Below are 15,914 nucleotides of genomic sequence, written 5' to 3' on the forward strand. Positions count from 1 at the left end.
TACAATTTAGCAGCTCAGATTAGTCAGAGGGCAAAATGCTCCTGCCAAGATGAATCCTCATCATGCATACTGTATTCTCTATTAGGTAAATCGGTGTGTTTATAGTGCAGCCAAATTGAGCGAAGCTTTAAAAAAAAAAAAGGCCTCAGTCCAAAGAGAGGGATAGGTGGGATGAATATCACATGTAAAGCCCATGAAGTGGCTTTCTTATCGGTTTGATTTAGCTGATAGTGTGCAGGAAAGTAGTGAACTTCATATATATAAATAAAGAAGAAGAAGAAGAAAGAACAAACATACTGACAATGTCAGGTTCACTGTTTCTGAGCACATGTGGGCTTTGATGAGTGGTTATAAAGGTGAATTTGAGCTCAGATGGAAGAGTTGTTGGGTTAAGTCACATGAACTTGACTGGTAGGTTGCACAAATTACCAATCAGAAAGACAAAGCCTGCAACAAAGACCCCTTACAACATTTACAGTATTTAGTTACGGCAGAGGTCACTGATACAGCTAATATTTATTCTTATTATCTGTTATATTTAGATTTTATACTCATTTACTATATATTTACTGTTTCAGTGTTAATAGTAGTTCCCATGTTTGATCAGTTTCTCCAACCACACAACAAAAAAAACTTTACATTTGCATTGTATGAAGCAAAACAATTTGCACATTTTTTTAGCTGGACTATACCAAATATAATTAATCTAGTGCAAAACTGTTGTCCTTAAAAATTCTTCGCATCCAATCTACTTTATTTACTGATAGGCCAACCAATTCAGCACAAAATAACATTATATGGAAAAATTGTCAGAAAAAACTCCTGAAGAAAGACAGACTGAAAAAAAGAAAACAAGCTTTTTGTTTGTTATACGAAAAAATTTACAACTATATATAGTTTGCCACAATCACTCATTTTACAACACAGCACCACAAAATGACGCCATTGCTGACTGTATAAATCTAATCCCAAACACTAACAGCCCACATTCTCCAGGCAAGTAGTAAATCGCTGTGAGTCACGCTCGCCGGGATGCTCTATTCATTGAAGAAAATGGCAAAAATGTCTTAATGAAGAGATAAACTATGTGAGTTCTAACTAGCTGACCATGTGCTTCCTGTCCAGTCTGCAGCAAGGAGTGCAGCAATTAAGAAGATGCTAATGGGTCTGACAGGTCTGAGTCCAAGGAAAGCTTCAAATGTCGCTTCAATTGGATGGTGCACTGAAGACGTCTTGTGTGGCACCATCATTCACTCCGCTCAAAGGCTGAAAATTCAACAGTGCCTAGCTCGATTCTCCACACTACAGTCTTTTTTTTCCACTAGTCTCACATCCATGCCACACATATGAACTCTGAAGACCTGGTGATTTTATCGGGATGTTTCACAAGTACATCAACACCTTCAAACTCTTCCTAAAATGAGCCGCGCAGATTCTAACATACATGTTTATTCATGCTGAATTTTTAAATCCAACATTATTTCCTGCTTGGTTGATCGACATTTTGATGGCTACGCTCACAAAGGCACTTTAATGTTGTCATTAGTTATGCTTCTCTGGTGGCCAAAAGATGGATCCTTAAGTCCCAGGATCCAATAAGGTTGTATATGAATGGTTGGAGGAGATAAACTACATCAAATAAATGAAAGAAGACGAAGGGAAAAGGCCTGTTAATTAAAAATATGAAAATGAACAAAATCTCTGACACAGTATTGGTCCCATCTGAACAGCTACAGTAATTCTTTCTTCACCTCATATGAACTTCATTTAATTAACAGAGGGCTGAAAAGTATCCTAAACCAATTTCTGATTTCTTGAGCAGGATCTGGTTTTCTTTCACGCTGCAGATGAAAATAATATTCTGCATTCAAGTAAATAACTACAAATATTTCTGGAAATATTTAAATGAACCTTTATTACTCAGTTGACTGATGCTGTGAGTGGATTTTTTCACTTGTTCTTCCCAATCCATATGTGATTTAGCTTAAGTATTTAACTCAATGCTTTGGGGATAGAGCACAAATGGGAAACATTAGTATAATGTCAACAGACGCATACATAAAAGTACAGTGTAAAACATTGTGAATTTATAGAGTAAAGTAAATGTCTGTTACAGGCTAATGAGGCTCAAATTGCAATAACAGTGATATTGTTTCTTTTACAAACATTAATTTAAAGAACAATTAATTAACTCATCCTTTTACAGACATAATCTGTTGTTTTAAAACTTGTTTTACTTTCTAGGATTGCTGATTTGTATACATATTTACTTGTTTTTAATCACTCCTTACAGTGAGCATTTAGAATTTGGGTAATGTTCATGCCACTAGATGTATGTGTAGAAGGATGGATGTGTGTTGCTACAGTAGTGAATTATTTTTTTATTTTTTCTGAGTGATACTTCCTTACCAGGAAATCGTTTGCGCCAAGGATATGATTGTCTCCAGATCCTTCAGCAAAAGGAAAACAAAGACGGGATCTTTGTCATTTTAATGCACTGTAAAAACAAGACAATCAATAAAAATTGTATGCTGTGGCTAATTTGTCTGTTTGCAGAAGGAAGCAAATAATAAGAATCTGGATTATTGTAAATGAATGGTTCCTATCATTTCTGTCAGTGTCAGAGAAAACATAAGGATGAAAGTAATTCCTGATTATACTAGTATGAAAGCGGGATTAGTTTGTGTTTCCAGATTTCCCTTACACAGAAAAATCAGAGTCAAATATAAGAGAAGATGACAGCTTTAATTGGTCTGTTCCAGTGAAAACATCTTGACATGGCACAGTTGGAACGGCACAGGTGTAAATAATACAATTAATGGTGACTGGATTGCGTTTAGCTGCTTCACTTTCAGGTTAAAGGGATTTTATATGGCGGCTTGCGACAAAGTCAAGATCAAATAATGGAAACAGAGAAGTCCTGAAAGTGCATTTCAAATATGCAAAAGCAGGTAAGCTTATGCTTCTTCCTACTCCTTTTTGAACATGAAAGTTATTTGTAGTTGTGAATACTCGTTTTCTTTTTGTTTTGTTTTGTTTATTTGTCTCTTTTAATTCTATCTTGTTGTACTTTTTTTTAACATGTTCAAAATAAAGATTCAATCAATCAATCAATCAGGTGTGACTTCAAAATTTGGCTTAATTAGTTAGTCCCTGGCAATATTACTGATCAATTTGAATATTTAGAATCAGATTTAGGGTGAAAAGATTGCAGTGCTCAGTCTGGCAGACTCGAATCTATCTCCTGGGCCCAAGGTTTTTTTATTATGTGGCTATTAAAACTTTTAATAACTATCTAAACTAACACTGGCCATCTAGACATGATTTTGTTTTGCAAAACTAAATAAACCATAACTAGAGATTCTGAGAACTGAGCCATTAATAATATCTGTACATCTATGTTTTCTGCAATAGCATTTAATAATGTCTGCTGTGAGGAAGGCCTCTGTTTAATCCTTGTTAGTTAATCAGCTGCCACAGCAAATATAAATGAAACTCTGGTATTCTAGTAACAGGTAAGTTACTATGTCAGCGAGGACTTTAAAAGCAGCCAGAGATTAAAGATGGATTTAGTCTTTGTATTAATAAGTACAATATATTAGCCAATGCCAAAGGCTAAAACTGCAGCAGAATGAACCAACTTCACTCCTGTGCCTTGGTATAAAATGATCAGTTGCTATTGATCAATAATTTAGACAAGTGCCAGATTATTGACAGGAAGACAAAATATGTTTGGCTGCCTATGTTTGAAAAATCCCCCCACACACTCAATCATTAGAACTGAAATTGCTCCGCGGTATATGATATCGCAGCAATGTTTCTTTCCCCCCCTACAGATCAATGCTAATTGAGGTCCTACATGATGAATGTAGTCTGAAATGTTTTTAACCCACTGACTGCTGAGCAGCAACAAACATAAGCAACTGCCGGGCTAAGTTAAGGCTGAAGGTGGGTATTTTGTCCTATTTGCATATATCAGGGTACTTCATCTGTTCTGCAGGAGTAGTCTTAACTCAAAATCTTGCTGAAAGAAATTCTCGTTCTGTTTGCCTAAATCTGGATGTTTACACCACCATATGCAACATGAATTGAAATTTCAACATTTACCTTATAACTAATGACACAGTGAAGCCTCCGCTGAGGGACGGCGATACAATATGATGATCAGCACAGCCAACAGAAGGATGCCGGTCGATCCCTGAAGCCCTTCAAAAGCAACTCTCTTGGTGCAAATTCAGCTTGTGGACAGCACACAGCAGATGGGGTAAACCATGCCATCAAGTGGAAAATAGACCTGTTGTGTTGTCACGGATACAAGATACAACAGTCTGCCAATTGGACCACCAGAGGAAACTGTAAGGGGGATTTTTAACAAGTAGCAGTAGCAACAATATGAAGCCTTTATTCTTAACTTTATATTCACTGAGTCAAAGAGCCTGTTTCTGTTTAAGACAGACTTACCTGTCAAACACTGTTTCTGCTAAATCTGAAAAAGATAGAACTGGTGTTTTTCCTGTACTATTGATGCTGTAGTGGGAAATTTAACACCATGTGCTTTTTCTGTCATTTCATGTTCTGTAGTGTAAAAGTCAAGCAAAGAGGATTAAACTGACAAATATCCTGACTCACTGCTGCCACCTTGTGCCGGTGAAGGGAAGAGGCAAAGCCCCGGTTTATCCAAGCCACTTTGCAGTCATAAAATTTTGTAGCGGTGCCATTCAAAGTACGGAATAACATATATGAGCTCATCTACACTGATTTGAAAAACATACATAAATAAAATGTGGGCCTGGGCATTTCCCCTTTATCTTAAACAAGATTTCTTTGTTATTTTAGCGTCTGATCCCACAAAATGTAATTCAGATAGTTTCAGCTCACTTTATTTAATATAATTATAAATTATTCACATCAGTGGCAGGAAAGCAGCACTTTTCCCCTACATTTAAAGAAGGAAAAAACTAAACTATCCGAGTACTATCCTGATTTCTTTTCTTTTTTCAAAAAAAGAAGCACTTGCACCAAACAGGTATTTTTGAATTTATAGGAGGCGGTAAGGGTGTAAACAGACAACTCCATCACAGCAAAGTCAAGTGTCATTTTTGGCAGTATTTCACAATTTAATAGTACTTCCATAATTCATAGGCCAACAACATGTCAACAGGTCATTTTTACAAAAGCCATTTAAGGGACTTAATGGGAAATAGTCATAATAAATTCTTATACTTATTCAAAAGCTATGTATTTATTAATATTATGGATTAAAGGGGAACTTCACCCACATCACGGAAAAAAAATCTACTCATTACACTGTACATGTAACCATGCAATTCATCTCAGCTTTCACTGGGAAACTGTTGACAGCAGTGAGATTTTACACATGATCCTGAGGAGCCGGGATCATTTCTGGAAGACGTTAAGTAAGCACCGGAAACAAAACTGCATCCACCTTCCTTGTTTGTTGGTGGCAGCAGAAGACGCAGAAGTGGAGATAATAAAATCGGAATAAACAAAACAAATATTTACACAATTAAGTGGTAAGTGCGAGTATGCTTTTTGTGCGATTTGGTTGAAATGAGCCTTTAAGCTGGCACAAACATGCAAAATGAGATGTTTAATTAAACTCAAACATTTTTTAAATGTTTCCAAATGAAACATAAGGTGACAGGTTGTTAAAAGAAAAAAGAAAAATTCCACTGTACCTTGTTTATACATTATACCCATCACACCAAATGATTAAGTAATAGTGCAGTGATTTCTTTTGTACACGAGGCAGCAGTTCTTAAAAGTACATGGCTTACTTTACTGATGATATTTTCAAGTCCTTCTTAAACATGTATCATTAATCACATTCCACAAAAGCTTGAGTGCAACACATTCATGTGTTCTTTAACTTTCTCAGAGCAACACATGCCCATGTGATGCAGATGAAAGCGAGATATGAAGACACCTGTAACACAATAACAGGTTGAAATCAGTCAGTCTTATCTGTTATTATTATATTTACATAAGTTATATAAAGATGATTAGAAGGTATATATATATAATTGTGTATATAAGGCCAATTCTATCTACCTTCTATCAACTTGTTATATCTGGAGATTGATGAATGGTGCAAATCCTAGCACATCCTGCAGAAGTACAAGTGCCCTCTGTAAGGGCGGCTCAACATCAATCACTACATTGCGCTTCCGTAAAGGATCGAGGCTAGACTCTGTCACATTGTGGCAGTGATTCACCTTCAGCGACTGCAGCTTTGGGCAATATTCTGCAAGAGTCCTGTGAGCACAGCATGCAGAAGATTTTATGGAAGGGTGAACAAGTGAGCTAGTTGATAACAAAGCGTGGGAAGGAACAGCTCAAAGTCAGTTAGACTACTCTTTAAAATAAGATATGGCATACCTGATGGACTGGTTCCTGACCCGCAGGCAACCTGTCAGGTCCAGCTGCTCCAGACCCCTGCAGTTCTTGGCCACCTCCTCCACTGACTCATCGGTGATGTTGGCATTGACTGCCAGCGATAGAGACCTCAAATTTGAACACTTCTTGGCCAGGTAGCAGATGGCATCGTCCTTCAGCTGGCGACAGGCGGTAAGGTCGATCGACTGCAGCCCCCCGCAGTGGTCAGCCAGGCTGCGCAGGGACAGGCTGTCCACCCATTCGCAGTGTGCCAGGCCAAGGTGTTGCAGGTGCATGCAGCTCAAGGACACAGCCACCAGGGAGTGGCGGGTGAGACATGCACACCCGCTCATGTCCACCCTTTGCAGATGTTGGTTCTGGCCAATAACTGGCAGCAGTTCCTTATCGGACACCCAGTCTGAACAATTCTGCAGTGACAAGTTCTGCAGAACTTTATTGTCCTTTAACATAGAGCAAAATGCTTCCCTGGGAATGCATGGTGAGGTCTGTAAATATGACATAAGAAGAAAGAGGGCAGCCTCCTTTATGAGCATGTAATGCAGCTGGAAATCATGTCATTTCTTATCAGCACTTACCGGGGACAGATGAAAGGTCCTGCAGTTGGATAGGTACACCTTAATGAGGTTGTGGAACTGCTTGCTCACCCTCTGGAGGCTGACAAGGTGTTGCAGCGGTAAATAGCACAAAATATGTGGAACAAGTACATCCTCCCAGGGCAAGTCCAAAAGATGGCATCTGCTGAGGAGCAAACCTTGTTACAGATGAACTTTGATACTTCGGCGTGCGGAATTATAAACACCGTTACATTTCAGCAAGCGCTTTGACAGGGCGACAGAACAACAGGAATTAACATTAGCAACGATATGGCAGCTTTGTCAAGGAGATGGGTAGTTTAAAGAAAGTTAGCAGCAATCAATAAATGGGAGCAGCCATCTACATTTCAGCGACTTGGAAGCTATCGCTGTTAGCCGCGAAGCTAGCATGCCGGGGCCACGAATCCAGACGCTTTTATACGCAAAAAAAAAATCCCCTCTGAAAAGCACTTACGTTCGCATCTTAGCTTCTTCATCCATTATGAACCGGTTATGTTACAGTACGTTTCCACGAACATATCATTCTTCCCATGGATGACAAAATAAAATAGTTTCCTTTAGCATCTTCTAAAGCAATCAAGGTGTAACCTAAGCCTGATGGTGCATTAACGGACAGTCAGAATGATAAAGATCAAAATAACAAGAGGCTCACCAAGTGTCGCCGTGTGATGTAAATTTACACGCCAAAGAAGGAAGTAGTAACTTACGGGGGAAACATTCAAACTCTTATAGCAACTTAGAGCTATTGCTTTTCTATGAATTTCTATTTGATTTTTAATTCATTCGTTTAATGAATCTAAAGAGACCCAGTTCTGCACGGTTGCGCTGTGTTGTTAACTAAAGTAACAACTAAAACACCATCCTATCAGAGACTGTATTTTTTAAACGTATTTACAGTGTGCTGCACTAGAATGCCCGAGAATTAACATCTTAGCTTTGATATGGTCGTGGCTTTGTGGTTTACAGGGAGAACTTGAACTCAGCAGTTGTAATTTTCCGGGTTGACGTCAATGGTAATATTCAAAACAATTTATAGATTGATTTGCCATAACTGTAATAAATGAAAATTTGTTATTGATTTTTAAAGATCTCTGGATCTTCTTACAATCAAATATTAGGTTATTTCATGCGCATTTCTTAAAAATATTATATTGATTTTTTCCCCAGTTTAATACAGTACCTCGAAGTAAGTTACAAAGTAACATTTATGAAGAGATTATCAACAAAAGAAAAATAATGTACTCACTTTAAACACAAAATAAATAACTTCCATCTTGTAATTGTACAACTCTATACAAATTTGAATTTGAAACAAATCCATGCACAAAAAAACTATAACTAAAACCTGTCCCGGCACAGAATGTAGAACTAGTTGTTGAAAATGTTGTTGAAAAAGTACAAATAAAAGTAATAGATCAATTCAGCCATGAGAACTGGGCACCCCTGTTAATTTTAACCCTGTTACCATATCATACAATAATCAAAAATTGTTTTGTTAGCCCACAAGGGCTTACTTTATTAGCTTTGTTGTAGTTTGAAATATCATATGCATACTGTTTTTAAGTAAAGATTTTCAGATAATTACTGCTAAAAGCAAAGATCCATATTTATGTTTAATATGTACTTTCCTGGTTGCAGTTGGCTGCCTATTACTTTTTACAACCACATGTTTGGTATACAAGTGTTGAACAATTAGCCATGTTGCCTGCTCACCTCTGGCCAGAAGAACAATGAAGTCAGTCATGCTGAACAATTGCTGACCCATGAGTTGTGTTTCAGTGGATGAGACGAGCCAACAGGCTAGTTGAGTGAATACTCACTCTTGACCGACTGCAGTCACATAGACAAGCTAAAGAACAAGCATGGCAAATAAATCAGTCTATGATTTCTCTGCTGAGACCCTGGATGGACAGCCGGTTCCACTCAGTAACTACAGAGGTAAAGTGCTTCTCATCGTCAACGTTGCAACATTCTGAGGGTCAACAATAGAGGAGGTAATATTCTGCAAGAGTTGACTGATTACTGTCAGACCACATTAACTCTTTATATTGAAGGTGATTGATTTTATACCTTGTTCTCCCAGTACCATCGACTGAATGCACTCATGGAAATGTTTGGCCACCTCAATTTCACTGTCTTAGGATTCCCCTGCAACCAGTTTGGTCTCCAATCACCTGGTAAGGTGGATAATAGGGACCTGTATTGTTCTGTTATGGGAGCTTTGCATGCCACACTTCAAAACAAACCAGATTTTTTTTTATCTTTAATTTCTGATTGATTGCCCCTTGCAAACAGAAGGTTTGAACAGCATGAGACTCTGCAGAGCTTGTTTTTGAAATGACCATATTAAGGACATTCCCTGTCTTTCATATGATACAGAGCACACAATAGAATAAAAAAAACTTCGTAAAAGTTTTATTTAAAACAACGGCCATATTAACTTGAAGCAATAAGCAACCATACTACTACTATTATCCATCATTGTAACGATATAGAAGTTAAAAGTCTGCTTATAATACATTAATCTACTTGTACTTAAGGAATCTAAAACCTCTTTCCACCATATACAAGCTCTATTAGATGCACTGTGGATACTTTAATTAACAAGTTATTTTAAAGACAAGGTTTTGAATACACACGTGCAAAAAACAGAAGTATTAACTTTTTTTTTACGCTTGTCTGTGCAGAGGTGAATCATGAAATGCTCAATATTTTGAAGTATGTCAGACCTGGTGGGGGCTTTGTGCCAAAGTTTCCTGTCTTCAGCAAGGTTGAGGTGAATGGTTTAAACGAAGATCCTCTTTTCACCTTTCTGAAGGTACATTACGTTTTATTGAAGGCTGAAAGATATAAGTTCACTGAATGGATTTATTACCCATATAGTTTATTTTTTTCCTATCAGCGCTGCAGGTGCTTAACCCTGAAAAACTCAGATACCATGTCATTCCCTGTTTCACCACAGGAATCTTTGCCATTTGTCAACCCTGTTATTGGAGACATAAAGAAATTCTACTGGTCTCCGATCAAAGTCAATGACATTCGCTGGAATTTTGAGAAGTTTCTCATAACTGCAAATGGCATGCCCTTCAAAAGGTAAAGCCATAGACCATGAGTTAAACCCTTCATGTGATTTCAATTTTACTAAGTTCAGCATTTTCCCTTTTCTACAGGTATGAACTTCACTGTCCCATTGTGCAAGTGGAAAAAGACATAGCAGAACTTCTCTGATGGATTTTTTCAATATGTCGCTGGTGGCAGAGTGATGATCCCCCAGTAAATGCACAAGTGCACCTGAGCTGGATCTGATGGGAAGAGGAACGTGTCTTGGAGCTTCAGTGCATTCACTTTGAGAACAAGTTCCCTTCTGCCACTTAATGCGTTTTCATGTCACTGCCACGTTATTCTTTAACGTGATGGTGTCTGCTATTAAAAAAACAGATGTAAATAAAACACTATATGAAAAATATGCACATGGTTATTGTTACTTTAGTTTGCCAATAGAATTTCAGTATTATTTCTACATTTAACATATATTACATTACTAGACTGTCAATACAGATGAATCACTGTATAGAATTTATTAAAACTGTGATAGATAGACTTGTCCAGGTGGTACCCACTTTTCACCCTATGACTGCTGGAAAATGGAAATGGATGAATGGATGGAGTTTTGTTCTTTGTTGTTATGACTCCCCCACTTTTTTATTTGATGGAACTTCTAATACTCAAAAACTACACTGGTTTTGGGAGGTCTAAAAACAAATAGTTTGAATCTAGCTTAGTACGTTTTAAATTGTATTAAATCTTCATATATGTTTTTGACCAGAGACAACAATATTCTTTATCATTGGTGTAGAATAATAAACTAACATAAAATTAAAATACTTTTCAAGTGCACTGGGAGTATTTAATGGTTATTTACCTTTATTTACAAATTGTGAGTACGGAGTTTTTCCTTCTGCCGAACCGTACTTGAAATCTTGCGCATGCGCACTTTAGAGTATGTCGAACAGCAGCAGCCAGTAAACATGGCTGGTGTTGGTTTCCGACGGTGGGCCCAAGCTCTGTCTAAGGGAAAGGGGTCTGGTATTTCAGCCCTTTTGTCGGGATGTAGAGCAGGTTAGTTGTGTCTTAGTCTGGTAGTGCTGTACAATGAATTTCTCAGGAGGTGTATATCAGGGTTTAACGTTTTTAGCCTCCTATGGACGTAACCTTGACATGCTAAGGTTGGCTTAGGCTAGCTTGGCGGCTGCTCTTCTATGAGGGTGCAGGCAGACAAAATAAAATTCTCATGTTTTCCTTTTTTGAGCCAGCGAGCTTTGACTGCCGCGATTTCACGTATGCATTTATTGCTCTTTCAGCCTCCGGCTTGTCAAAGGACAGCCTGCCTGGGCCATATCCGAAGACCCCCGAGGAAAGAGCTGCAGCTGCAAAGAAGTACAACATGAGGGTTGAGGACTATGAACCATATCCCGACAATGGAGAGGGGTGAGCTTTAATTTTAACAAGTCTGATGATTGTTGTTGTAATTCTAACTGCTTTTGCCGGTACTGCTAATGTAGACGGCGAAAATAACTGTCCAGTCCATTCATTCTTATAACGTTAAGTCACAAACTGTAAGATTGCAAAGAAAATAATGAGCAATTACTGTGTTTTTGTAGCTTTGGTGATTATCCAAAACTGCCAGATAGATCTCAGCAAGAGAGAGACCCCTGGTACCAATGGGACCACCCTGACCTGAGGAGAAACTGGGGAGAGCCGGTAAGATACCGACTGACATTAAAAGCTATTGTTGTCCTTTTTCTGAATAAATCATGAGTATAATGATGATGGTTCATACAGCAGTTGATTATTTGAAATGCATTGCAGTAGTAATTAAGCAGTTTTACCTGAATAATTGTGTCTAGGTTGTCTGAGCGGAACCTTTTTACAGGTTTTTCTATTACGGTTTTGTTTATCAAATGGACGCAAGTATGTTGCTTTAGGTATTTATGCACCAATAGTGCTTGCATGTGTAGTCAAGCCCCCAAAACACAATTCAAAACAGAAAAAACCCTGTCTTTTATTTATGATGTTGTCATTACTGAATTATATTGTTTTTAAAATTAAAACTATATATCCATTAAATGTAAGATTTAACAAACTTGTCCATATAGAATATTTCTTTCAGATATTTAGGCTCCAATCACACTAATATTTTCTAGCATGAGTTCAGATTTTTTTTTGTTAATACTAACATAAAATATAATTGAGTGAGGTAGTAGATGTGGGTGTCTCTCTCATTATGTCTAAAAGTCTTAGTTTATGCCCACCATAGGCCTTATTCCAGGAAGCAGGTTAAACAAACTCTAGTCTAGTCTCTGGTGATTAACTTTGAGATTGACAGGTCTGGGTTTTCAGTTCCAGAACAGCTGATCAGACTTAGTTCAGTCAACTAATTCTGAGTTTAGCATGTGTATGAGTAGGCAAAGAAAGAAAGACATCATCGGTGTAGCTCTGATATCAGGATTCACCTGGGCAACAAGTAAATAAAGAGCATATCTGCTTTAATGTCCCCCAGTTCCATCATTTATGGTCTAATCTAATAGCAGCCTTCACTGATAAATGATAACTCTCTTATACCCATAGCAGACATTTACTGATTTATAGTTTAAAAGTAATGCTAGCTGTTTTACATTCAACTCAAAATATGGAGGGCAACTTTACGAGTCCATAAAGAATGTTAAGTTTTATCAGTAAACGCAAACATTTTATGAGAAATATCTAAGATTTTATAGAGCTATATATGTTGGTCAGTTAGATTTTAGACATTTCAGTATGATTTTTGCAATGATGATCCATTTAAATATGGTATACAGGTCGTGGTTGGCTACTATCAATGGCTATCATAATGGATCAGGACAGGATGAGCTGGGGAAATGACTGGATCTGCAGTGGATCCAGGCCTAATCCTGTCTGAATTTGTCATCCTTATTCATTTCAATCTGTCCAGTAGGGGTGGGCAGTATAAACGTTATACGGTAGAAACGATATAAATTTAGCCAACGGTAGAGATTTTCACTATACCGCTCTACCGCGATAGCACATGTTGATGGTGTCATCAAGCTGCGCCTGTTTTGGTCGAAAGCATTGCAACGGCTGCAAACAATATCATCTGCAAATTATGCTGAGCGACAGTAATAGCAAAGAGACAAAGCACTTTTGGAATATGGGGAAAGCCAAAAACTGCGCTTCCTCCACTTCCCTACCATTGATTCATTAATGTTGAATTCTCTCGCAGCTGCTCTATTCCCGTGTTGTCGCAGTATATTAATGACTAACTTCGTATTGTGGATGGATTATCTCAGTTGTTCCCCTGACTGAAGTTTGCCGTGGGCACCTCACCCGTGCCAAAGCGCTCACAGGTGGAGGATAGTCCTCCCCCAGCTGCTATCAGGACAGGAGACGTTCAAACCTATGCATTCAAACTGCAAATGAATCGCGCATAAGCAAAGCCGCTGCTCCCGCACTGACTGTAACGCAGTCAGTTCTTCTTTTACTGTTATGCTGTTTTGTGGATCACAAGGTTTAAAACTACTAATAAACACACACCCACACACACAAAGTAGCTCCACCAGAGTGCCAATTTCGGGTCACTTTTGCCAGTCCAAGCCCGGATAAAGGAGCAGGGTTGGAATTGTGATTTAAAAAACAATAATTCCTAAAAGAAATCTAATTTGTAGTTCTAAATAAATTCTAAATGCATTTAGGACATTTTTTACTCACTTTATGTCTCTTCCACAATGTTATTTATTTGTAGAAAAGAATATATCGCGATGTATATCGTTACCCTACATGCTTCAAATTATACCGTGATATGGATTTTAGGCCATATCGCTCAGCCCTACTGTCCAGCCATACAAATGCACTTGGATTCAGAGTCACTTCTACATAACCCACTTAGAGTGATAGAGAGGATTTTAAGTGGAAAATGTGTTAAGGTTCAGACTCTGAATTTCAGATAGACATTTAAAAAATGTTGTTTGATATCATTTAATAACTGAACCTGTCAACACATTTCACAATATAATGTTCATGGTTGACTGTAGCTCAGGAGGTAGAGCAGGTCATCTACTAATTAGAAGGTGGATAGATCTCTGGCTGCTCCAGTCTGCTTGCCAGATATCCTTGGGCAAAATACTAACCTAGAAAGCAATTGAGCATTAAAAAAAAGCTGCTTGTGTAAATGGGTGAATGAGGCATGCTGTATAAGTGCTTTGAGTGCTCAGCTAAAGTAGAAAAGCACTATATAAGAACCAGTTTGTTTACCATTTAACACAGAATATCTGAAGCCTGCATTTTAAAAAGTCAGTCAAATACATGTAGTCTTAAACATATTTCAATAATGAAATGAAACCAAGTGTCATTCAGCTGATTCAGGTACAGCAGGAGGGAATGAAGAAAATCTGCCGGTGAGCAGGATAGGTTTAAAGAGTATGTTACCATGGTAATTGAATCAGAGTTTAAGTTAATTCTCTTTCAGGAACAGAAAACCTAGATTTGCACAGATCTCTGTGTTTGTTTTTTAAAAAACCCTCTGTTTTAGTGAAACCCGTTTCCTGTGATAGGGCCCAGGCTAAAATGCAACTAAAATGAGGTCAGCACCATTAACAAGGAACTGTGTTCAGTTTAGCCTGGCTGAGACCCAGCTCTCTTTGCAGAATGCAGTTTTCTGAGCTGTCACAAATTGACTAGAATTATAAAATAAGCAATTTAAGATTGCGTTTGAGAGTTAATCTGTGATTGTTCTACCTCTTAGATGCACTGGGATTTTGATATGTACATCAGGAACCGTGTGGATACATCTCCCAGCCCTGTGTCATGGTCCACAATGTGCAAGCAACTGTTTGGTTTCATTGGGTTCATGCTGTTTATGTTTTATGTTGGAGAGAAATTTCCAGCATACCAACCTGTTGTAAGTACACACCTTAATGCAAGAATTCTGTTTTCTTTGTTTTTTTGTTGGTGTTTTTTCCTCACTGTTACAATTTTCAGCAGCTTCAAAATGGCTGGATCATCATTCTTTTAATTTTATAGTTTAGTTTAGTCACTATAACTTACTCTTTATGGTTTCCTTCTTTTTTTTCTTCTTCTTCTTCTTTTTTTAAAAAAAATCGAAATGTCTCTGACATTGACATGGTGTCAGAGCCAGATTTAGAGCCAGACAGAGTTAGAAGGATGGACCCCTCTAAACCCCCAGAAAGCTATTTCTGTTCATCTAGACGTTCTGTTATCAGTGAGAAAAACATTGCATCACTTAACCAAGCGACTTCTTCAGTTTGACCTCAGTCTTATCTGGATGGTTGAGCATGGATCAAGGCAATACCCCTAAACTAACCCTAGTTAATAAAGATTTCTTATTAACGCTAGGTTCTTTTGCAATCTAGTGGCCGATTTTCATTTTCATGAGTGACCTTCAGAATCAGAATTCTTTATTAATTCCTAAAAATTAAGGATTAATAAAGGCATATGCAGATGATTGTTGATACAGAGGAAGATACTAAACATGTGGCAAAACACATGATCTCCATAATTATATTTACTAAATATTTTATTTTCAGTAATTATATAACAATGTATGTTAAAGTTAGAATCACCTTTTCTGTACAGTAACACTGTTGGTGTACAAAGTTTCATTAAAGGAATTGTCTTTTGGTTTTTTCCAGGCACCGAAGCAATATCCCTTCAATGACCTGTACTTAGAGAAAGGAGGAGATCCTGAAAAACAGCCTGAAGAAGTCAAACATTATGAATTATAATCACTAAAATGTGATTCTACCTGTGTGTGTATATATATTTCTGTCAAGAATAAAGACTTATGTTCAAAGTTAAAAGTTTGTATTTGCGGTGATTTGTTATTATTTA

General features: G+C 37.6%; 3 protein-coding genes and 1 long non-coding RNA gene across 8 annotated transcripts; 3 read left to right on the forward strand and 1 right to left on the reverse strand.

Annotated features, from left to right (window-relative positions):
* Window positions 1–572: 572 nt before the first annotated feature.
* fbxl15 (F-box and leucine-rich repeat protein 15) lies at window positions 573–7,648 on the reverse strand. 5 transcript variants are annotated; one of them, XR_014875770.1, is made up of 5 exons: window positions 7,465–7,648; window positions 6,993–7,155; window positions 6,400–6,902; window positions 4,108–4,294; window positions 573–2,450 (listed from the first exon to the last, which is right to left on the reverse strand). XR_014875770.1 is itself a non-coding variant. In XM_085170725.1 (5 exons), exons 1-4 carry the CDS (start codon window positions 7,488–7,490, stop codon window positions 6,087–6,089), a joined length of 882 nt encoding a protein of 293 aa, XP_085026851.1. In that variant the 5' UTR covers window positions 7,491–7,643; the 3' UTR covers window positions 5,087–5,947; window positions 6,073–6,086. The 5 variants fall into 5 exon arrangements, 3 of the variants coding, with proteins under 3 accessions (XP_085026853.1, XP_085026851.1, XP_085026852.1); XR_014875769.1 differs by having other exon boundaries at window positions 573–2,497; XM_085170725.1 differs by lacking the exons at window positions 573–2,450; window positions 4,108–4,294 and adding exons at window positions 5,087–5,947; window positions 6,073–6,276 and having other exon boundaries at window positions 7,465–7,643.
* On the forward strand, window positions 2,727–5,688 carry LOC146512569 (uncharacterized). Its single transcript, XR_014875771.1, has 3 exons — window positions 2,727–2,951; window positions 3,837–3,948; window positions 4,127–5,688. It is a non-coding gene; the product is annotated as an uncharacterized LOC146512569 (long non-coding RNA).
* Window positions 7,649–8,776: 1,128 nt separating the features above from the next.
* On the forward strand, window positions 8,777–10,474 carry gpx9 (glutathione peroxidase 9). The gene is made up of 5 exons (XM_085170728.1): window positions 8,777–9,004; window positions 9,094–9,187; window positions 9,698–9,828; window positions 9,973–10,103; window positions 10,181–10,474. The coding sequence occupies exons 1-5, from the start codon at window positions 8,873–8,875 to the stop codon at window positions 10,236–10,238; spliced, it is 546 nt and encodes a 181-aa protein (XP_085026854.1). The 5' UTR covers window positions 8,777–8,872; the 3' UTR covers window positions 10,239–10,474.
* A 504-nt stretch (window positions 10,475–10,978) lies between these two features.
* ndufb8 (NADH:ubiquinone oxidoreductase subunit B8) lies at window positions 10,979–15,883 on the forward strand. The gene is made up of 5 exons (XM_085169475.1): window positions 10,979–11,129; window positions 11,372–11,498; window positions 11,672–11,771; window positions 14,809–14,964; window positions 15,716–15,883. Exons 1-5 carry the CDS (start codon window positions 10,997–10,999, stop codon window positions 15,806–15,808), a joined length of 609 nt encoding a protein of 202 aa, XP_085025601.1. The 5' UTR covers window positions 10,979–10,996; the 3' UTR covers window positions 15,809–15,883.
* Window positions 15,884–15,914: the final 31 nt, after the last annotated feature.

Source organism: Neolamprologus multifasciatus, chromosome 8 (genome assembly GCF_963576455.1).
Source record: "Neolamprologus multifasciatus chromosome 8, fNeoMul1.2, whole genome shotgun sequence".
Taxonomy (NCBI): Eukaryota; Metazoa; Chordata; class Actinopteri; order Cichliformes; family Cichlidae; genus Neolamprologus; species Neolamprologus multifasciatus.